Source organism: Ailuropoda melanoleuca, chromosome 14, assembly GCF_002007445.2.
Source record: "Ailuropoda melanoleuca isolate Jingjing chromosome 14, ASM200744v2, whole genome shotgun sequence".
NCBI classification, from domain to species: domain Eukaryota; kingdom Metazoa; phylum Chordata; class Mammalia; order Carnivora; family Ursidae; genus Ailuropoda; species Ailuropoda melanoleuca.
This window is the reverse complement of record NC_048231.1, coordinates 105,803,439-105,827,984: the sequence shown is the minus strand read 5'-3', so window position 1 is coordinate 105,827,984 and position 24,546 is coordinate 105,803,439. Positions and strand designations below refer to the sequence as shown.

General features: G+C 45.1%; 1 protein-coding gene across 14 annotated transcripts in view; it reads right to left on the bottom strand.

Annotated features, from left to right (window-relative positions):
* ATP9B (ATPase phospholipid transporting 9B (putative)) overlaps nucleotides 1-24,546 on the bottom strand; it is a 246,726-nt gene that overhangs the window by 73,444 nt on the left and 148,736 nt on the right. For all 14 annotated transcript variants that reach the window (XM_034642307.1, XM_034642309.1, XM_034642302.1 and 11 more), the window contains 2 exons: nucleotides 17,997-18,157; nucleotides 488-630 (listed from right to left, as the gene is read on the bottom strand). In XM_034642307.1, coding sequence (XP_034498198.1) covers nucleotides 488-630; nucleotides 17,997-18,157 — 304 coding nt within the window. The remainder of the gene's footprint in view (nucleotides 1-487; nucleotides 631-17,996; nucleotides 18,158-24,546) is intronic.

Below are 24,546 nucleotides of genomic sequence, written 5' to 3'. Positions count from 1 at the left end.
CGTGTGAGAGCACACGGGCACGCACGCACATGCACACCAGGGTCACCCTGCACTGGTTACCGGTGAGCGGACACGTGCACGCACACTCACACACACACGTGTGAGAGCACACGGGCACGCACGCACATGCACACCAGGGTCACCCTGCACTGGTTACTGGCGAGCGGACACGTGCATGCACACTCACACACACACGTGTGAGAGCACACGGGCACGCACGCACATGCACACCAGGGTCACCCTGCACTGGTTGCCAGTGAGTGCACAATGCACTCACACGCACACACGTGTGAGAACACACGGGCATGCACGCACACGCACACCAGGGTCACCCTGCACTGGTTACCGGCGAGCGGACACGTGCACGCACACTCACACACACACACACGTGCGAGAGCACACGGGCATGCATGCACACACGCACCAGGGTCACCTGCACTGGATGCTAGCGAGCGCACCCAAAGGCACCATGAACCAGGAGCAGTACCTGTTTTGTCTGTCAGCAAGTAAACCAGGCGCCCCAGCTCCTCTGGGATGGTGCTGGTCCGCACAACCGTGCCAGGAATGCTCTCGTCCTTCATGATCATCCATCCGTACGCGGCTTTGCCCATGTCCAAGTTCACACGCAAACTGCCAAATAAAACCCATCACAATCGTTAGCAGGGTCCAAACCCACGCAGTATGTTCACACTTGTGTTTTCCATACAGACGTATAATCTTTAACCTCACGTGTACTAAGCAGGTAATACTGGATTTCAGACTTTAAAATAAATGAAATTTGTTGACACTTAAGCCAACAAACCTTTTTACACCCTGTATCGTATTTGTAGGCGATGTCAACGGGCTTCCCGTCCTGGTCCTCCAGCGAGTGTGCGGAGGCAGATGCAGGAGGAGAAGGCAGATGTGCTACGAGGCCCCGCTCAGACAAAAAGGAGAGATGGTGCGTGTGTAAGGGAATCAGGCAGCATCCCACTCGGAACAGGTATTGGAAATGCATCATCATCTTCATCGCTCATTTTACAAGAACAAACGGGACGCTTTCCTGTGACGATGCCTGCTGGGACCGAACACATCCTGGGAGGAGGAATGGGAGAGCCAGGGCGGGGACCTCCCCGAGGCCCAGGACGGTGGTGCGGCTGAGCGGGAGCGCACGGGGGGAGAGTGGCAGGAGGTGGGATCAGAGGTGGCAGCGGCCAAACCGAGCTGCAGAGCGTCGGTTTCACGGTCAGAGGGATGGACACCACTTTACAAAGGGCTCCTCTGCAACCCCAGCGGCACTCAACTACCCGCTGGGCTCACTGACGCACTCACTCGGCTCCTGCCTGCGTCCACACGAGTTCCAGCTTTGCTCTTGCTCACATTCAGACGTAAGATCATTCAGACATACTTCCAATTCTAGAAAAAAAATCTGTGCCTAATTTGATTCTGTCAAGAAAACAGCAGACGTGATATGTGAGGTACCCACACAATGCGGGGAAGCTGCTGATAGTCAATCGTTCTGAAAAAACGGCAATTCACAGGGATCTGCCCACTAAGAAACACACCCTTGAGAAGCAGCGTGGAGGAAGGACTCAGAGTCAGGGAGAGAGTCTAGTCTGTAGGTAACTTCAAGACAAAAACATCGTAACGAGCTATTTGTCCATAAAGCTCATAAAATCCTAAGAACTCCACTGGTCAGAAAGAGAAGTTTTAATTGACAAGTACACAGACCTCTTACAGCAGTACGTCACTACGTCTCGGCTACGTATAGTCCCGCTACAGCCGCGAGGCCAAGCAATAAGGGAGGACAGACACTGCAGGGCAGCACCAGGGGCAGAACACGGCAGCTGCTTGGCCTCATGGGCGGCCTGGTCCCGGGAAAGCTGGGGCACCGTGGACGGGAGGGTGGGCTGCGTGTGAAGCCCACAGCTACCATGGGCACAGGGCACCCAACTTCTGTGTGTTCCACTCTGGGGCGCAGACAACACTGTTTCTGTGGCTCTGGGGTGAGGTGCCCAGAGTGGCCGGCAGGCGGAAGGGGCTCGAGGAGCGGCTGAGGCACAAGAGCCTAAGGAGACTGAGGGTGGGTCTGGAGGAAGGAAAAGCAGCATCTCGCACAGGCTTGTCTGTTACGTGGGCGCCGGCGGTCAGACAGACCCCCTGAACCAGGGCAAGACAGGGGGAGGCTCCGTGGGCGGGGCGGGGCGCCCAGGGCTGGCTGGCCTCGTGGTGGGGTTGGCACGGCTGGCTCTGCAGGCCCGGAGGCCACACTGAGGAAGAACATGACTTTCTTCTGTGTGCTCTGGTCAAATTACTTCGGGAAATGTCAGCCTGCCTCAACTACCACAAGGCACAAGGATCTCTATCTTCAAGCGGCAGGAAGTTTTCAAGAGTTCACAGGGTGTACTGGGCTTGGGGCGGAGTGGAAGCCCAAGGAGCACCTTCCGGGTTCTTCCACGGTGCTCTCTTCAAATCGGGAACGGTTACGGCTCAAGAGAACCACTGCTGCCGTCACCAAGCTGTAAATATTTGTTATTTCATGAGATACTGTGGCACAAACACACACCAGTGGGGTATCTACGGCACACACCCTCAAGGCTGGTGAACAAGACAATGTGGATAATCTTGAAGGAAAACTAAAGCACAAGGCAAGTTCAGTTTACAAGTAAAAACCATCAAGGGAAATGTACCTTCAACTACGACTGTAATACCACACAGGACGCAGAGGCTTAAGTTCATAAGCATTGTACGTTTTGGTCAAATGTTCATATAATTTGCTTTTTAATGTTAAAAATCTCTAGAAGCTCAAACTTCAAAGTTGACAGAGTAATTATAATTATCATCACTATACTTAACTTATTTTTTGGTAATGTTCTAATTTATAGAATTTTAAAATTTACGCCTCTCCTCGCCTAGTAAAGTACTTCACAGTAACATGACTTACGAACAAAAAAACATGAAGCCTACCATTTTGAGAATTACAGAAATAGATTGTAAGGTAATGGTACCAGTTATTTTAAGCTCATTTTATTGCTAACTGGTCAAGTGTGATTTTGTTATCAAGAGATCTATTCCACATTAAGTGGAAAAGCCGTCCGCCATTTTAGACAGTCAAGTGAACAAGAAGGCAATCGTGACCCTTACTGTCACACAAGGAAACCGAAACGGCCCCCCTGACTCTGAAGAGTGTCACAAGTGTCGAGAAGGGGAGCGGCAGCTGAGCACACGACCGGCGAGCAGGCACCTCATGGGGGTTCTTCCCTGACCAAACCATCCCGCCTGGCCTCACCTTGCCGGGCAATGCCGAAGGAGGGAACTTGGGCCCTGCACAGACGTCTTCCCTACGTGCCGCGATGGGACAGGACCCCAGTCAGGCCGTGTGCTCCCTGTGACACAATGGCGTGGTGGCGCTCGGGCCCCCAAGGTAAGCCGGGCCCCGGGCCTGCAACGCTCCTCAGGGAACACGGCTGCACTCCTCCCTGACTGAGGCTGATGTTTAGATCCTAATCTGAGCAAAACAAAAGTCATTTTAAAGAAAAGTTCTATCAAAAGTAATCAAAACTTTTCCCTGTAAATGGTCATCTATGGGAAATGGCACAGATGCCGTCTTATCTGAATTTTCCCCCAATTTTTTTTATTTTGTGACATCTCTTTTTGGGGTGTGGAGTCTGACATGGGGCCTGAACCCACGGCCCCAAGATCAAGACCTGAGCTGAGACAAAGAGACGCCCACTGAGGAAGCCATCCAGGCGCCCCGTCCACCTCTTCCTGACACACCATGGATGGCAAGGGATGGCATCACGATCCTCACGGCTGAACTCTCCCAAGGCTGCGCACGCGGAGGGTGACATTCGAGTCTCTGCTAGGAGTCCGGACCTCTGTCCCAGGCTTCAGACCGGCGTATTCTGTTGCCTGCAGACGATCTTTCCTCCGACTCATCACAAATACCTCTGAATGAATACATACAATGGAGGGTAACAGTCCCACTTCCTCCTCTTCTGGTGCCCAACAAAACAAAACAAACAAATCTACTCTTTCTCAAGGAGGAGGAAACACCCCTTTGCATCGGTGAATGGCGGGACCACCCGTCACCTAAGCCAGAACCGGTGAGGGACTCCAGGTTCCTTTTCCCTTTCATTTCCTGTATTCCAATAACCAACTCCTGCCCACTCAACCTCCCCAATTCTCCGAACCCTCCTTCTATGCTCCCTCAGGAAGAAGCATGGGTAACGGAATTTTACAGGGTAAAGGTCAGGTATGACTTGAACTGATTCTTAATTTCCAAATTTACTAGTTCTATGATCTTGGACAAAGGACACACTTGATCTTCCTGAGCCTCAGTCACAGTACCTGTAAAATGCCACCTGTTGGCAAGGTCACCGTGGGGACTGGCACTACGGCATAAAACCAGGTTACTGAGTTATGTTACTGGAGCAGACGATTACTACTGGTCTCAACAGAGAAGGTTTTATAGGAAAGATGGGCCCTGAAATAAAACAGAATGGACGGGGTGGGCAGCAAGCCTGTGCACCACTCAGGGAAGGCAGGTCACGTGACCAGCAAGGCTCCAGAGCTCAGAAGGTATAGATGGTACGTAAGTGGAACAAAAGTAGATATACAGCTAAATACACTGAGAGTCCATCTGAACTACATCCACTACCACACACACAACGATACATAAAATGTATAACCTTGGGTCCTAAGAAACAGAATATCTGGTAAGGTACGAAGTCGTTTAAATTGGTATACGCAAAATTCTAGATCACATTATTAAGTTTTTGAATGGGTGTGTGAAGAATAGAGATTTGAAATGAAATAGGAGAACTAAATGGAGCATCAGTGTTCCAGATGAACTGAAGCAAAGACATCCTGGAACTCCAAGGAGAGCAGAAGCCGCGCACGAGGCAGTGGACGCCCAGGAGCGCGCCAGGACCTGGGTCCCCACAGAGGGCTTCACGAACGCACCCTTGCTCTGTGCCACACTCAGGACGGTCTTCAGGGAAACTTACCTTCTCATCTTCCGTTCAGAATGATGTCAACCCCATCTCCTCAGCATCTCCCACAATCAAATACTGATCACAGGATCAGATATTGGGGTGAACAACAACAAGGTAATTCAGGACTTCCCCACCATTCATAACTGTTTCGGCATTTATGTGGGGGCCATGTGAAATACTGCACACACTATGCAGCAGCGAGAGCTAAGACGACCGTGCGTGCCCTGCGTGTGTGTGTACTGACACGTAAAAACACTCTGCATAGCAACAGTATCAATCTATTTAGGCAGCAGTGAGGCCAGATACTGTGCGCCAATACGTGAAAGGGACGAATACTCCTAGTAAAGGGCTGGCACTTCCTTTAGTTTACAAATAAGTAAAAGTACTAATTATATATGCAATTTGATACATCTTAAAATCAAATGTCTCTGGTAGTCTAAGAATAAAGGAATGGCAAAGGTATATAAGACCCCAAATCAAGCACATAGTGGTTGTGTCAAAATATTAATAAAAAAGCTAACCAGGCAAAAAACCAGATGAAAACGTTGAAGGCAGAAAATCAGATGCTTTTCAAGGTTGGAAAAGCTCAGCTGAGCTCTCTACCCAAAGGTCACAGTGACCACGGTGAAACCAGGGGAGAGAGGAGGGCTGGAAGGAGGCGCCCACAGTGCCCTCACCACAGTGCCCTGCACGCAGAGTGGGGATGAGCCCCGCCCTTGCTGGGCCGCAAGGCCGAGGCAGCAGAGGCCCACCCCTGCCTCCGAGGACAGGCCCAGACACTGGGCCTTGTGGGTCCATGCTACGCACAGCACAGGCAATGGTGGGTTCCGGGAAGGCCAGCGCACTCTCAGGAGTTTTCCTGGACTGGTTCAAATACAGTGTGTAATTACGGGAGCAGAACATGAGCCCAAGGCCTCCAGCACCATCTGTGTAAGCAGGTGAGGAAGACGTGGCAGAGAAGGACATTTAACCAGAAGAAAGCAGAGTCCACAGACGTGGAGAAGAACCACAGAGGGCACTGGGCTTCTTGTTCGAGCCACACCCAATGGGTTGCTTGGCTAATCTTTTTCGCACCTGTTTGACACATAAACAAATTCCCCCTTTAACTTATACTTAATTAAAAACTGCATCTCTAGATCTTTCCTGAAAAAGTGTCACAGTCGAATTAAAAGGCAAATGAGATAAATACATTTTCAAATATGAAAGAGCTACTCATCACTAACGAAAAGACAACAGAAGTTGAAACAACAAGATGAATGTAACAAGAGCCAGAAGGGCAAAGGCCTGAAGAGTGAATCCAGCTACTGGTGCAGTACTCTAAATACAACTTTACCCCCAGGAAGGAACACAAGAGACCTCCTGAGGCCACAGCAAGATGACGTGTCCTCCACACAAGGATGCAAACTCACAACCCCCGGACTCCAGAGCCTGAAACCTCACCTTCACGCAGATGCCAACTCTCACAGACTAATGGCAATGACAGTGTTTTGCTTTTTTGTAACTTCTAACTTCGAAGTTGTTTTAGCAAAACCAGGGGGGTTCCCGGTGCTCCCCCAGGCCACGAAACACTCTCTCCAAGCAGAGCTGATGCGACAACACAATTACGTCAAACGCAGGCTTCATTCGGGCTCTGTCAGTTTTTACACACACTCTTCTGCTTTATGTGTCCCAAGGACAGATTCGTGTCACACCCCACCCACCATCGGGATCAGACAGTTCCAAGAAGCTTGCAGACTCCTGAGGTTAACCCCCAACGATGCCACCTGCCCCCAACCCGAACCCTGCCAACTGCTGAACTGTCCATCATAATTTCCTAATGGGACATTCAAGAACATCCTATAAATGCCCAGGTTGTTTTATGTATCAATACTTTGTTCCTTTTTATTAATGGGTAGTATTCATTGTATAGACAGACCATAGTTTATCCAGGTCACTTTTTTTTTTAATGTCACCTTGCATTCCCCAAATTTGCTATGATATAGTTGTACTTTACTGTTAAAAGAAAGTCCACTGCATTCTCAAGAATAAAGCTGATCACATCCGAAGCCTGAAAATTGTACCTACCCTCGGAAAGTACTGCCAACAAAGTTAATCAGGAAGTTTCATTCAAATCTGCCTAACTTTCGTTACATAAAACTGCAAGAAAGTTCTGTGATCTTGGGTAACGGCAGACTATCCTATTTGAATCAATGTTCCCACTGAAAACAGTAAGAAATACTATATAAAATATTTTTTAAATTTCTTAAAAGAAATAAAGAACTAACTAGAGAGGCCACCTGTGCAGGAGCAAAAACAAAGACCAGGACCATCAAAAGGTGGAGGTCTAATAGGAGGCCCTTCTTTCCACAAGAAGCAGGGCCGTGAGGGGCTACGCCGTCACACTAAGGGGAAAGCTGGAAAGTGAGGCACCTGCACGTGGATGGACACGTGGAGATGGGGCCAGGCTCACGTGATTCAGTGACTATGAATCTCCAATTTGGAGGAAGATGTTCCAAGACAGGTGGTACCTCCAACTACACCACAGAAACAAGCGTACAGTTTACAGAAAAACCTAACCTTCATCTTTGATCTCACATTACTCCTATAAATAGCTTTTCAAATACAATTACCAAAGAAACCCCTACAAATAAACGAAAAATAAAACACAAAACACACAGCACTCAGCGAAAACAGCGTACTACGGGCGAGAGCCAGAGGGAAAAACAAGAGAAAAGGGCCGGCAGAAGAAGCAGATCCCACACGTGACTGACACAGACTAGACTGTGAAACTAGGAAACATATGGAAAACTAGAAAGATCTTTGCAAGGAATAGGCAAACATAAAAATGAATAAATCAGTGTAATAAAGACATCAAACAGAATTTCCTGAACTAAAAAGGGTTAATAACCGACATTAAGAACTCAACTGGTTTGACCGTGGTCTAGATGCAGCTGAAGATGAGATCAGTGACTTGGAAGTCGGGTTGCTGGGAACGATACAAAATGGAGAATGGGGACAGAAGGCGGAAAATAGGGAAGAACAGGAGAAACAAAGAGTGGGTTAGGACACTGAGCAAATCTCACATTCATGACCCAAAAGAGAGGGTACAGAGCAGTATAAAAGGAGACAACAACTCAGTTTTCTGGGATCAGAAAGGACCGATCCACAGACTTTGAGAAATGCACTGAATTCTAAGCATTCTACGAAAAGCAGCTTCCGGCCCCACACACAGTGTCCAAGCGCAGGGCAACAACCCAAAGCAGCTCTAAAAGCTGCTGTAGGGTGGAGGGCACCAAGGAGCAGAGGCCCATGGGTGGCCGCCAGCTGTGGCCAGAAGGCAGCATGGGACACGCAGGTGGAACAGTGTCATGAAGGACAGCCAAAGAGAAATGTAGAGCCTTCCCAACAAACCCACAGTAAACAAAATAATCAGCTTCTGACAGAAGGAAAATCATTCCACATGAAAGGCCTGAAGTATAAGAAGAAATAAAGAAACATGTGGATACGCCAAAATGCATCAAGAATGTACAAAACAACAGTAACTTTGGGACTTAAGAATGACTTGAATTAAAATACATGACAGAAATGGCACAAGGTCAAAGGGATGTGGGGAGGTAAACATTACTGAGACAATGTGTAAGGAAGTGACTACCTGTGGATTTGACAGATTGAGAATAATGACCTCAGTTCACAGGCTGACTACTAGAAGAACAAACATGGCTTAAACCCTTCCAAACTAGTAGAGAAGAAAGTAGAATCATAAAAAATTAGAAGTAAAATGGTAAGACAGGAGGAAAATACAGAATTGTAAGTCATACTAAAAAACAAAATAAGATGATAGGTTTAACCAAAAATACAACAGAATCACAGTAACTCTGTAGGCGGTTTGTCAAAGTAGGTAAAAATTAAACTTAAGAGACACACATACACACACACACACACACACACACACAGAATGGAAAGTGCAAAATGGAGCAAGCCAAGCCAAGCACATTACACCCAGTAGGCACGGCTCTATGACCAAAACACAGAGTTGAATTTAATACAAAAAAGCTTTCACAGAGGTGCGCCTGGGTGGCTCACTGGGTTAAGGATTTGACACTTTCAGCTCAGGTCATGGTCTTGGGGTTTTGGGGTCAAGCCCCACATCAGGCTCATGCTCAGTGTGGAGTCTGAGGATTCTCTCCCTCTCTCTCCCTCTGCCAGTCCCCCTTCTCTCTCTCTCTAATAACTCACTCTTTAAGAAAAAAGCTTTATCAGAGATAAAGTCACTTTATAATGAAAAAATGCTTAATTCAGCACAAATACGTAACAGTTTAAATTTGTATACACCTGGTACCAAAGCCACAAAATATATAATGCCAGCAACAGAATTCCCAGGAAAACAGATTCCTAATACCAATGGGTGATTTCCACACGATGCTTAGCAAGTGTGAGAGAAGGCAGAGAAAAGCCAGCAGGGGTACGGAGAAACTGAAAAACAAGATTAACAATCTCGGCCTAAGAGACGTGCAGGGCACACCACAGCAAGCAATCCCGCACCCAGGTTTAAGTAAACTAGACACCCAGTCCTACAACGCGTCTCAGCAAAGTTCATGCGTCTGAAATGACTAAGATATATTCTCTGACAACAACATAAAAAACTAAATATGAACACAGATAATAATTAGAAAATGCAAATATGCTTCTAATAACCATGGGTCAAAGAAGAAATCACAGTGGGAATTAAGAGATTCTGTACCTGACAGTAACAAAAATCCAGAAACGTCTGCGATGCAGCCAGAGCAGTACTTCTGTGTGAATTTACAGCCTCAGTGACATATATTCAGAATGGAAAAAAAGGCTGAAAACTAGTAACTGAAGCATCTATCTCAAGAAGATTAACACAAACCAAAGAAAGTATGAGAAGTAAGGTAACAACAAATAAGAGAAATATTTTTTTTAAAAAAATATTTTATTTATTTATTCTACAGAGATAGAGACAGCCAGCGAGAGAGGGAACACAAGCAGGGGGAGTGGGAGAGGAAGAAGCAGGCTCATAGCAGAGGAGCCTGATGTGGGGCTCGAGCCTATAACGCCGGGATCATGCCCTGAGCCGAAGGCAGACGCTTAACCACTGTGCCACCCAGGCGCCCCAAGAGAAATATTATATAGCACAAAGAAAAACCTAGACAAGGTTTTCCCAGAAGACTCCTATGGTTGATACACCTATCGGAAGACTGATCAAGAAAAACAGAAAAGAGAAACAAGTATCAAGAGTGACAAAGATCAATAGCAGAGACCCTACACATGTGAGGTAAAAGGAAAACATTATCAACAGGCTTGTGGGAATAAACTTGAATATGGGCACAGGGGACACATTTCCTGAAAACCAAAACTGCAAAACTGATTGAAGAAGAAATTAAAATTGAAATCAACTTTTCCAACTATTTAAAGTTAACTATTTACAACTAGTAGATAAATATATTTAACCTATTAAAGAAACCAACTCTGCCAAATATCTTTTCACAGTAAAATGTTCAGGCCTCCCTAACGTGTAAATGTCAAGGAATAACTCGTTATAATTAAAAAAGAATATTTTAGAGAAGGGAGAATGAGAGAAGACTTGTCGATGTATTTCATGAGAATGGCAGCTGATACTAAACACCAGGAGGAAAGTTACAGCGAAATCGCTCATGTGCACCAACGCAAAAATTCCAAAAAAATTACAAACAATGGAATCCATTAATGCACAAAAGAATATTTTATCATGATTAAGTTGCATCTTTTCCCCAAAGAATACAAGGTAGGTATCACCTGAGAAAGTCAAACAATATAATTTTTTGTATTAAAATATTAAGTAAAAATTTAAAGATGAAAAATCATATTCATAACTTTAAAACAAGTTTTAGCAAAACAGTAATAGGAAAAACTTCCTTAGGTGGTGCCTGGGTGGCTCAGTCAGTGAAGCTTCTGCCTTCAGCTCAGGTCATGATCCCAGGGTCCTGGGATCGAGCCCCACATTGGGCTCCCTGCTCGGCGGGGAGCCTGCTTCTCCCTCTGCCCCCTCCCCTGCTCGTGCTCTCTCTCTGACAAATAAATAAAATCTTTAAAACAAAGAACTTCCTCAGTATAAAAAGGGTTTTTATAAAAACATACAGCATACTTGATGAAATCTTGGAAGTTTGGCTTTCATACAGGAAACAAAAACAGTACTTCTGCTTAATGTTGTATCAGCAATCTTCGATCCAGTGATAAGGAAAAGGAATAAATGGTGCAGGAATCAAAAGAAACAAAGCTGTCATTATTTACTGATGATACAATTATCTACAGAGATAATACAATAAACTCCAGATTACTAATTGAAATCAATAAAGTTTTACCAAAATTGATGCATTCAATCATTTTATAGAAGTCATTTGATTTCTCCATACCAGTAACACATACAAAGGAAACAGTTCTTTAAAAACTGACAGTATTTACAACAGAACTCGAAAAATACCAAGTTTCTAGGAATAGCTCTAATAAAAGTTGTGCAAGATTTGTACAGAGAGGGGCGCCTGGGTGGCTCAGTCGTTAAGCGTCTGCCTTCGGCTCAGGGCGTGATCCCAGCGTCCTGGGATCAAGCCCCACATCAGGCTCCTCTGCTATGAGCCTGCTTCTTCCTCTCCCACTCCCCCTGCCTGTGTTCCCTCTCTCGCTGGCTGTCTCTCTCTCTGTCAAATAAGTAAATAAAATTAAAAAAAAAAAAAGATTTCTATGGAGAAATTTTTTAAACTTTGCGATACTGTAGAAGGCCTAAAAAAATAAGAGAGACGTGTTGGGGCACCTGGGTGGCTCAGTCAGCTGAGCAGCTGACTTGTGTTTCTGGTTCAGGTCATGCTCTCAGAGTCATGGGATAGAGCCCTGTGTTGGGCTCCATGCTCAGCAGGGAGTCTGCTTGAGGATTCTCTCCCTTTGCCCCTCCCCCCACTCTCTCTCCCCCCTCCCAAATCAATCAATCAATCGATCAATCAATCTCTAAAAAATTTAAGAGATATGACAGATTCATGGTCTGGAAGCTTTAATACTAAATGCAAAGGGACAGCGAAAACGAGGGCACTCTTGACGAGCACGAGGAGGAAGGCCCTGTTGTAGAAACCATTAACTCAGGACAAAGATGTGTGAGTTCCAGCAGTTTGTTCTTTGCTCAGAAGACAACCCCCCCAAGGGAACAGCACAAGAGACCCAAAGCAGCCTGTGCGTGTCTGAGTCCTCGTGTATGACAGAGGAGCCGCAGGTCACTGGGAAGCAGTCTTTCTTACGAGGGATGCTGAGACAATTGGTGTAGAAAACAATGATATGTGAAAATCCCGTTTCACACTATTAAAAAACCCCATCACTTCCACCGGTCAAAGACAACCCTGTTATGCTTTTAGAAGCTAATGCAGGAGGATAGCTCCATCGTCCGCAGGACAGAACAGCTTCCTAAACAACACACGGAGAGTGATAATCCACAGCAAAAAAGACTTAAAAATCCGACTATGCAAAATTAACATTTTTTCATAATTTCACCAAGAGTAACAATTTAAGCTAGTGACTAAGAAAGACTATCAGTAAAATACAGACCTGAAGAGAACACCCATACCATATGAGGAACTATGAACTACCCAGCAGGGCAGACTCTTCCAGGTTAGGAGAGCTGGGGATAGTCTTCTGGGCCTGCGGGTCCACACCTGCACACCACCCGGGCCTGCGGCCTCTGTGATTCTTCCTTGTTCCTGAAGGGCAGCACAGTGTGCAGCTGGGCAGCTCCATCAGCCCATTTCCTGCCCGCAGGACCAGGGGAGTCCAACAGGCTGCTCTCACCTTATCCTGTCTCTGCTCCTTGCGGCCCGAGCTGCCAGTGCTTCTCCTGATACAAGATTCTCAAGAACTGTGTGTCTCCTGTGGATGTCACAGGGTCCATACCACTTGACAAGAGGCTCCTGCACAGATCTCTCCTGGATAACCCCATCCACTCCAGGCTCTGGCCGAGATGGGTAAAGGGGTCCATGAGTCACATACCTAACCTCTTCAGCAAAAAGCTGTCCAGCCACACCCTTGGCCTTCTTCCCTGTGCATGCTTTCCAAACCCTGAATTTTCTAATATCAGCATCTTTTGCAATCTGGATAGGCTGCAAATTTCTACCACCACTGACTGGTTTCCTAGGTTGGAAACACTCTTTTCCCCCGGCATTCCCCAAGCACGCTAAATGGAAAAGGAGGCCCTACTGAGATGTTAAGAGACTTCATTTCTAGGTTCTAAACCCATGTTACCTGACATTTTTGATACTCCACTCTTACTGTTCAGAACGAGCAGTGATCTGAGCAGAGCACAGTACTCAGTCCTTCACACAGTGAGGTGGGAGAATGGGGGCCCTGCCGCCCAAGCCACATGGCCCCCACCAACTGCAGTACTTTAGACAAGATGGGCCCACGTGTTTCTCAGAAGGGACAGAGTCCTCACTGTCAGCACCATTCTACCTCCATCGCCCAGGCGTGCCCCCGTGAGAGTAAAGTCCCTCTGACCCAGCACTGACAGGACAGTTTTCCGGACCGTCAGCTAGAACATGACACAGCACTTGGAAGCGTGTGGGGAGAGGAGCTACTGAACCAACAAGCAACCACAAGTACCTGGCCTGACGGGGCTCTAAATGCGCCAAGAAGAACTCTGACGGTTTGTTTTGTTACGAACGACACAAACACTGGAGGGAACATATATCCATTTCAATTACATGAGTTAAACCCTGTAATATTTTCCTTGAAAGACAAAGTAAATTATATCAGGTGACTCAAAAATATTTTATTCTGTAAAGAAAAATTTCTATGGAACAGCCTAAGTTTGTTAAATTTGAAAAGCCTTGTAACCAACCAACCAAACCAACCAGAAACAGGCTCAGAGACACAGAGAACAAATGGGCGGTTACTACAGGGAAAGGGGTCTGGGGAAGGGTGACACAGGTGAAGGGGATTAACAGGTACAAACCTCCAGTTAAAAAATAAGGGAGTCACGGGGACGAAATGTACAGCACCGGGAGCGCAGTCGGTAATACCGTACTAACTCGACACGGTCACCGACAGTCCACAGACTTCCTGCAGGGAGCACTTGCTAAGGTATGGAGGGTTGTCCAATCACTATGCTGGATGCCCGAAACTGATGTAAACGCTGTGTGTCAACTGTGCTTCCATTACAAACGTGTGTTACGTCAACAGAGGAAAAAGCACTTAACTTTCCAAAACTATGCACTTTGCAAAAAAAAAGAATTTTTTTTTAATAATAATTTTTTATTATGTTAGTCACCATACAGTACATCCCTAGTTTTTGATGTAAAGTTCCATGATTCATTAGTTGTGTGTAACACCCAGTGCACCATGCAATACGTGCCCTCCTTACTACTCATCACCGCCTATCCCAGTCCCCCACCCCCCTCCCCTCTGAAGCCCTCAGTTTGTTTCCCAGAGTCCATAGTCTCTCGTGGTTCATTCCCCCTTCTGTTTACTCCTCCCTTTCTTCTTCCCTTTCTTCTCCTACCGATCTTCCTAGTTCTTATGTTCCATAAATTCTTTCTAATCTATCCTTTATTAAATTGGAAAGCACATTTGGCAAATACTAAAACATATTATTCATATTTTATGGAAGCTTTGCAAAGGAAAACAAACTTGGTTGAATCGAATGCAAACATGAATTCCCTAAATCAGCATCCTATACTTTTCACATTTTACAGTTTTCATTCCTTCTGCTAAATCTGTCTAACTGCATTCTTAAACTGTGAAAAACGAGGCAAAGTATCATGTTGAAGTAGGCATGAGACATTTTGGAGCTAAACAGAGGTGCAGGTATAATTCTGTTTAGTAAGTCTCTCCACGCTTGACTGAACATGTAACTATAAAGCTTTGACTGGAAACCAGAACAAGACTGACTTGCTGAAACTTAGTACATTCCTCAGTTTGTAAATAAACTTTTAAAAAGGCTATATAGGCTAAATAAAAAAAGTCTGTATGTAAATGCTGGTATATTTACATATATATAAATATGCATTCACACTTGTAAGTCTGTATATGTACATATATCTGAAAAGCTTTACAGTTTTTACCAATAGTAAAATTACAGATAATACATAGTTCTTTCTCTTCTTATTAGGTATTATCTAATTTTTTACTGTAAATATATATATATAACTGAAATACAAAAAAAAAACAATGAAAATTAGTACTGGCTTAAAAATGCTTATAATGTATTATATTTCATAAGTATAGTTCATTTTTCCTGTTAATTTGATAAAAGGAGAAATGTCAAGTCTCTTTATACTATGATTATGCTAAAGAAATTGGAAAGTCCATAGGAATGAAATATTTCATTAAAAAATATAATAAAAATTTGAATAGTGTTCAATGGTCTCCACCAGTTAAACACAGAAGTGCTCCAGAAAACAGGAGGTAAGTCCCCTCTAAGCCTTCTGCTTTGTATGACAGTCTTGAAAGGAACATCATGAAAACACCTTAGAACTGACCAAAGCAACATCAATGAAGAGAAACAAGATTAATGAAAGCAAAAAACCAGAACAAAACAAAACACCATGGGAATTACTAATTGCACGATGGTGATTATGGGAGCAGGAGACTCTGGTTGGCAGTTGGAGGAAGAGAGCAGAGGAGTGCGGTAATAAGCTAACACATGCAATGCCAGTCACTGTGGACTCAGCCTGAGCAGGCAAGGAGGGGCTCCCACGGGGCAGTGGGGTTCACACCTGGCTGTGGGGTTGGTTCACACGGGGCAGGGGGGGCTCCTACTGGGGAGTGGCGTTGGTTCACACGGGGCAGTGGGGTTCCTATTGGGCAGTGGGGCCCCTGAGCTCACACCTTCCAGCACTAAGTGCTGCTGGTGCATAGTGGGCTATGCATGGTGTGCTAGGCATGTGGCCTTCTTTCTCGTGGGGAATTGTAGACGGTATCCTTGCAGGCCCCAGATTCGAGTCAGGCAGCTCCTGGGGAAAGCTGTGACAATTGTTCAAAGCAGAAATGACATCAAGGTCCTTGATCTAGGGAGCAACAAAGTCAAGCTAGATCAGCAGGTAAAATCCACAGAAATGGGTGGCCGAGTGGATATAGAGGGTAAGGGAAGGAGGCTTCCTATGGTACTTTTGGGAAACATACCCACTCGTGTGCCATGTCTGGGAGTGAACTCCGTGTTCTATTTACTGTAAAACAGTGAGAATACTAGCAGCGCAGACTTACGACATTTGCAAACCGACTTTCCCTTGCAGCCATTCTTTCCACACCCTTGCACTGAGGACGAGGTGTGTGCTGTGCACCAGGCTGGGGCTGCTGGAGTGGTGGTAAACTGAGCCGAGGAACTCTCTGCTGGGTTCCATGCACACATCTGACCGCACCCACATCCCCGTGGGACACTGGGCGATGTACCTGGTGCAGATCAGGGCTGTGGGGGGACAGTGAGTGACGAGGCATTTGGGCTGAGTGCGTACAGACCAGGAACTCCCTGCAGGACCTTCCCATCTGAAGGGGTCAGTTCTGGGATGACTGATCAATAGCTATACTCTGCCCGTTTCCACTTACTCGGTGAGCTTCTGGGGACAAAGATCCGTCACCAGAGCCCGCTGCTAGCACTCAGCATGCGTCTACATGATAACGATGACGCCGCATGACAGTTCAACAGATCATCTGCACACTCGGAGCTCCTCGGAGCAGGGCAGGACCTCTGTAATAGGTCTGTTCAGTAAGGGTGTGAGGAGCCCCAGGGCATGCCATGCTCTTTAAGCACGGAGCCAAACGAGGCCCCTAACTTCACGGAGCGTGATGAACACAGAGCATGAGACAACCAGCAAGACAACTATCAGTGACCAGTGGAGATGTCAGCAGAATTACAACAGGCTGACGTGATCCCGAGTGGCTGGCTGGCAGTGAGCACTGAGCACAGGTTAGGAGAGGCTTCAGGCAGCACCCACGGCTGAGAAGGGCCAAGTGTGTGGTGTGGTGGTGGAGGGAGACCCACAGGGCTGGCACGGCAGGCTGGCCACGTCAGGCATGACGCTGAGGTGGTCAAGAGAAGAGTGTCTACGGGAGCAGGCGTTCCAGTTCCAGCAGGAACAGCCACAAATGCACAACGCTGCGTGTTCTCGGAGGAGTGGAGACAAGCTCCCCAGCCCAAGCAGTGAGTGGGGGCTGCACATGCGCGAGCAGGTACGCAGGATGCTGTCGTGGGCACGGCACCCTGGGGGCCCGCTACGGCTCCACCTTATGGATATGGCAAGTGAAAGAGACATCACCCCTAGACAAACTTTGGGGGGAAGCTGGTCTGTAAAGACACCTTTCTCTTCAGAATGTTTACATCCTTGCGCAGGAGCGCTCTATCCTGTTTCACTCCGTTCTGTGTTACAGAAGATGCTTTTCTAGCTTCACACTTTGTACATGCTTTATTTTATTAGGCTGTTAATTGCTCACTCATGTAAAAATATGAAGCATTTTTAAAAATATCCTTTGTGGAAATATTTTAGAATGGACTTATATATATCTGTACTGCAAAATTAGTAAATTGAACTCAACAGACATCTAATATTAACTATTTATATCCTAATTTCAAGTTAGATGGGTTATCATTTTGAAAACTGTTCGTATTAAAAACTGTCTTACTCAGTATTTTATCTCACTTGGCAGATATATTAGATGGTTTCTGAAATGTAATTCAGCGACGCATATGGATCTAATGGTACTGGAAATAAAGTCTGTTGGCAGTAAACAAAACTGTGTGTTTTATCAAGAAATATCTCCCAATTCTTAAATATTATATAATCAAAACATTCATATAACGAAAAGGAACAGATTTCTAGATTATTCTAACAAAACTGACTTTGTCCCCCAAAATGTTATTTTCTATAGAAGCATTCCTTGAGATTCATCAGAGCTCCGGGCTCCTTCCTCCTTAGCTTTGTGTGGATAACTTCTTCCACGCTGACAAAGATAAATTTCAATAAACTCATATTCGGTGAAACCAGTTATTTGTTTTATCGTAATTCTTACACCTACCTGATGGGAATGATGTAGGAGAAGAGAAGGAGGAACCGAAACAGGTTGCGATACCACGGGCCTACAAATCCTTGTAAGGTTACCATAACAACCGAGAGCGCAACTAACGCCACAAACAGTGCTTTGGTCAGGTGATTGAGTTCAAGGTCCAACAGACCAACCTGAAAAGAAAACACACAATTAGAGCATAACCATAATGTGCCTAATACTACAAATTTGAATACATGATAGCGATGAATGACATCCTTAAATTTCCTCTTGCATTGACCTTAACTATAGTGAAATACAAAATGGTATTAACTTTACTCTTCTCCTGAAAAGCATCTTAGAGATTTAAGCAGAATTTCTGAAAGGCAATCATGATCCCCAGAGCATTCCCAGGAAGGATTTACTGAGACAACAGGAGACCAGGGTATCCAACCAAAAAACATCCAGATCCTTTTTCAAGATGAAAATGCTATGACGGCAGATTGGAGCAGACCAGGAGAGGGGGTGGGGGCGCAAAGGACACCAGAGACTTGCTCAGTCTGTGGAGAATGGATGTGTGTGTCCCTCTGCACGTGCTACGCCAGCTGACTGATGCTTAAGTGCATCCCGAGTAAGGATTTTATGTTCAGATAGAGGCTCCCAGGAATAGGACAGTGTCTGTCATCCCAAACTGCCAGGAGCGCCTCTGAAAAAACCTTCTCTGAATTAAGCAGAAAAGCAACAGACAAGGTAGTTACTTTGACTGAATACTGTTTTAATGTGCACAAATCCTACACTTCAGGTTTTCCCAGTAAGGTACACAACTCCAAATTCATTCTGTGGATCGTGTCCTAGCTGAGGAAAACGTGAGGAGAAGCTATGTCCACAGCAATGAACTCATTGTCGGGTGCATTCTGTGTGGGATCTTGGAAACGGTAAGAAGCAGTGTGTGTTCCTCAAGTCATAAGCGCACACAATTTTGATCTCAAGCTCCAGCGGTCTGTAGGCTGCCCTCCCCTGCTAAGTCACCTGGTTGAAGGACCACAGGGCGGTACAGCATGTGGGTGGACACTGGGGTGGGATCTTGGGCTTTGCAAAAATGCTTCAGAACCACACAGGGGGAGAGGTGGGGTCACACACAGCAATGACATTTCCTCGGGAATCGAAATGTAGGCTAATCTGAACCTTGGGCAAACAGCGTACTCCTTTTCTTATCCGTGAAACGGGGTTAGAGAAGTGCCTCCCTTCGTTAGAGACGAAGCACAGCTCCCGGTACAAAGTACGTCCCCGCGCATGTTTCCCATTCTCGTTCTTCGCGTTATGCAACACCGAGATCTGAGTCCGCACTTCCCACCTCTGTGGCCTTGGCCTTCCCCTGCCTACCCTTGCTTTCCTCGCCCCCAAGCTAACCAGGTGGGCTCCCTGACAGCCCTGGAGAACCCACGGTCGCCCCGGCGACTGCCCACTCCTCACGCACGCGACCTGGACAGGGGACTGAGTCCTTCCAGCTCTGTCAGCTCGCCACCATCTGAGCTCCTTGCGAATCTCAAATTGTGAAAGAGAGTAACGTAAAAAGAAAGTGACCGCCATAACTTTGATAAAATAAACGAGATACTGTAATTCTCAAACTAAAACGTTTGAGAATTACTAAGCTAATTAATTAGTAACTTGGTTTATTTTTTAGTACTTTTGAAAATCTCTAATTTTGGCCAAAACAAGTGTAGCTTTCCCCACGTCTAAGTCTTTAGTTTACATCCGGCTGTGATTCACCTCTGCCACAGACTTGCATGAGAACATCTGAACATTGTAGTTAGAAAAAAACACCAAACTTTGTCAGACAAAGTCCAGTGAAGTGTAGCTACGACGAAATCCACTCATTAAATAAATGGAAATGTCTACTGAGCTTTCTGCTGCAGTGTAAGTTGCTGAAAAATGAGCCCACGGAGAGTCCGGCTGCAAGAAACAGCCAGTCTAGGAGGAAAAAGAAGATGAACACCAGTGATAAGATTACAAAACACAAAGCTTTGCTGTCTAGCCCAGCTCCTGCCGGACGTCACTTGGTGGCCTTTAGGAACAAGTAACCCCTGGCGTTGGTCTAGAGCGTGGGTTCTGCCCCCTCACCCACCAGGACACCGCAAGGTCCGCGCCAATCCCGTGACACGCCCCGCCCCCGGCTCCACCCCCTTATGCTCCGCCCCACAAGCTCCACCCTCATAGGTCCCACCAGGCTCCACCCACAGGCCCCACCTCAGATCCCGCCCCGCAGGTCCCACCCCGCACAGGCTCTACGCAAGCCCCGCAGGCACCGCCCCCCCTGCGGCCCTGCCCCACGCCGCCCGCGGGAAGAAAGGGCCCCACCTGTGGAACGCGGTGTGGTCTGGTGACGCTCCGTACAGCCTCCCAACTGAGGCTGTGTCCTCCACACACGCAAAAGTTTGCACGTGGCCACAGGTGCCTGCCCATTCTGCACAAGCGGGCACCTTCGGGCCAGGGGTCACCGCCGGCCCTCCACCCGCAGGCCCTCCACCGGCAGAGCGCGCCCCCTCCCCAGAGGACAGGCAGGCTGCCCAGGAACCCTTGCGGGCTTCTGGAAACTTCCGGCAGGGTGGCCCGGTAAGGGCTGCTCTTCCCTTGAGAATCGGGCAGCTGAAGAGCCTTGCACCGGATTTACCAACCGCATTGAAACAGCAGCACAACGAGGACAAATATCTTGCAATTTCCGCTACTTCAACTACTACAGTTTATGCTTGAATTATTGAGAAAAAGAGGTTTTTGGCTTAGAATGAAGAAAAATTAAGCTGAGGAAGTAAAGCATGTTTCACAGCCCAGACCCCTTCTGCTGTGACAAAGGAGGCCTGAGTGTCAGGCCTCGCTGAGGGTCAGATGAAGTCATTATTCATTCAGTCACGGAAAAAAGACTCAATTACCTCAACCTAAAGATGCTATCAATGAATGCAAAGTGCATATTTTACTCCATTCATCCAAATCCCATTAAAAAGTGAAAGGAATGATTTAATCTGGCCTTGCAGAGTTGGTCTTTTTTCTGTAATAAAATAAAGAATCACTGTCTTGCAAAATGCATAACCACCACCTCACACTCTCCCTGCGTCCCAGCAGTGAAGGACTGTAAAAGCTGGGACAAAAACAGTCAGAAACGAATACAAAGTTTCCTTTGAAAAAATGCCACATATAGGATCGAAATGAAAAGCAGCCCACTGCATACTGCTATGCAGATAACTCAAAGTATTCATACCTTTCTGACTGCCCGAGACGCATGTGCTCAACGGCCTGATGGAAGCCCAGGAGGCGCAGTCCCCTCCACCACCACCCCCCACCCCCCGGGTCCAAAGGGAAGCTTCAGCACTTCAAACTTTTTAAGTTTACAGAGTTAAGATACAACTTTTCAATAACAGGTTGTTCCTTGCATTCTTCCAGGTAGCCCTTGTTGAACTATGATTATTCTTCCTGGAAAATCATTACAGCCAAGCTATAGCATACAGCATGACCTATTTTTTTTTTTTTGTCAATTCTAACAAAGTCCACTTTTAGTTAATAGTTAATATTTTTATATTCATTTCTCTAAAACACGCTTGAAAAGTTTCCTCAACTTGCTTAAAATGCAATCTGGACTCTTAAAAACAATATTCAGTATGAAAACTAGCTAACTTGTAAACTTACAGGTTTTATAAAGAAGACAGTAGCTTCACCTTTGATCTGAATCTCTTCTTTCTTTAAAAAATGTCTTGAAACACCTGAACAGACCAAATACCTTTTCCTATGATTGTAAAACCTTTCCACCCATAAAATATATTATTAATCACTCGAAGTAATTATGACTGTGTAAGAAAAGGTAAATTAAGTACACTAGCAAGCAATTTTCAACATTTATTGTAATTTCTATATTAGTAAAGCAAATTTTCTTCTACTTGTCATAATATTTGTTTTATTTGAAACAACTGTGATAACAAAATTAAATACGCTACTGGAAATTTTAATCTCCAAGGGAAAATTTGTGCATAATGTCTAAGACACCACAATGGCTCTGCAAAGGGGCTGTTCTAGGATAATGAACACAATAATTGCCTGTATAATCTAAAATGCTACTAATGGCAACGATCACAAATCCATTTAGCTCCTCTTTAATTTATGTACCAAGTTTTAAATAGCTAATGGTTCTCAGTAAAATAATGGTTTACACCAACAATAAAGGGTAAATACGGTATTCTCCTGCTTAATCAAGAAAAGATCAGTCAGGTTCTTGTAAATGGACAAATGAGAGCCCGCCTTATCTCCGAGATGCAGCGCCGTCCCATCCATCCCAGAGTTAAAACCCAATCCCTAAGAAGTCAATGTACGCCCCAAACTGGAACAAAGGTCTCATGCTATACACACTTAGTAAGGGACAAAGCAACCGGCCTCAGCACCCACTAAGTGCTGACCATATGGTATTATCCCTGAATTAGTATGACGTGAAGATCAAAATGCGTTTAACCATTCTTTTAAAACTCACATTTAACTTACCTGTTACACAGAGTATTTTAGAATAGCAAAACAGTTAAGATGTGAAAGGTCAAAAAGCAAATCTCAACTCTGCAAAAAGCTAAGCATTCTTTTAATTTGTCCTATATTATCCCTGTACATGGATCACATTTTGAAACACAGAAGAGCCTCCAATCTAAAAGCCTAACAGCTAATTTACTCAAGACAACTCCACACAGGCAGAAGTACGGCGTTCTACATGAAAGACCACTCAGGGGAAAAAATAACGTTGTTCACGCTGTTTATCTTTTAGGGGCTGAACTACTCTTGGACCGGCCCACCAGTTCCTCATCATTCAGACTTTGGATCCTAACTAGAAAACTGAGACAGGGCGACACTTTAACCTAATTGAAATTCCTATAAAAAGCACATTCCTTTTAAGTATCTCTGAAACAAATCAGCCCTATATTTTCCACTTTTAGTAGAATCTTAAGTAATCTGTAGACCTTCATTTGTACTTATATATTTCAAATAACTGAAACTCATATACTAAATCAAACCCTACATCTTACAGCAATAACTTTTCCCATTTTGGAGTTTAAATTAGAAGTATTAGTTTTTAAAAAGTGATGCTATGTAATAGCCTCTCTTCTTTTTCTCAAGTCTATTTATTTACTCATCTCTGGACATGAACTACTAAGTCTTAAGTGTCTGCTGCGCACACAGGCTGGCCGCGCACTGCAGACGTGTCTGAGCTATTCCCGCTTATCGCCTCAGTGATCTGCGAAATAAGCAGCGTTTCTCTGAGCCGTTTTAGTCTATTGGCTCAATAATCTGTGCTTTTAAAAGCTCCCTAAATAAGTATCAGTGCGACAATTCTTAATGTTACAATATATCACCTTAATTTTTAAAATTCGAAATGTATATTTACACAATACATTTTAAAGTCTGTTGTTAGAGAATATTTCATATCCTGCATTTTTACCTACCAACAAATTTTGCCTGACTCTTCTATATTCAGCAATCAAGGTTTCTTCCCGTGCTTCCTGTACATAAGATGGTTTTCCTTGAATGTTGAACATTTAAAAAGAAAATGGGGTCGTTATATTTTTTACATGAACAAAAAAGTACTAATGCGAGGATCAGCTATTCAGCAAGAAGTAAAACCACTTTGCATATCAATGGGCGAAACTAGAGAGGAGACAGGAGATTCAAGGTAAGCCCTTAGTGAGCCTGGTTTACACAAACTAGGGCTGGTCTACACTGCCAGACCACGTGTCAGCTGGCCTACAGCAAACATGTTGTTAAAGGTGAAATGTTCCTGAAATCTGCAAACATGTTACCTGCTGAGTCTGAAGGGGCTCGAGTGAACAGAATGAAGCTGTTTTGTCAAACTGCTGACCCTGATCATTGGAGAAATTTCAATACTGGCTTTAGCATTTCCAACATGACACATATCCACTCAACAGGATATTTTTTATAACTGACAGAAATGTCAGAAAATAGAAGACTGTCCATGAACATCTGTACACACACACGCACACATCTCAGATTTGTTTTTGCAAAACGCAGGCTCGCTGTATGGTCCTGAAGGACAATCTGGTCATGTCGGCTACTGTCTGACTGCTTCCTGTCACATTAGAACCTTTATTAAAGTATAACCAATATACCAGAAGTCATCAAATTTAAAGCAATACAGTGGCTTAAAAATAAGTGGTAAGTTTAATTTTTAACATTATAAAATATTTCAAATACTCTTGTATACAACTTGTAACACATCAATGCCATATTTAAAACAAAAATGAGTATGTGCAAGCATGCAAAACAGCCTGGAAGCTATTTGGAAGCTTAATGTGTACTCTATGTACACAAGTTACATTAAAATCCAGCACTGAATATTAAGATAACCCCGTAATTTTCTAGTGTAGAGTACTCCTAATCTTATTTCACAATAGTCCAAATAATTTATTTGAAAATCAGGGACATGAGTAGACTAAAGTGTACATGCCAGCCCTTTACTGAATATAACCTGTGTGCCTCCTGGCAGGTTTCGTGTTAATATCTTGCTGCTGTTTTTGGGCTAAGATTCTTGCCAGGGACAGCC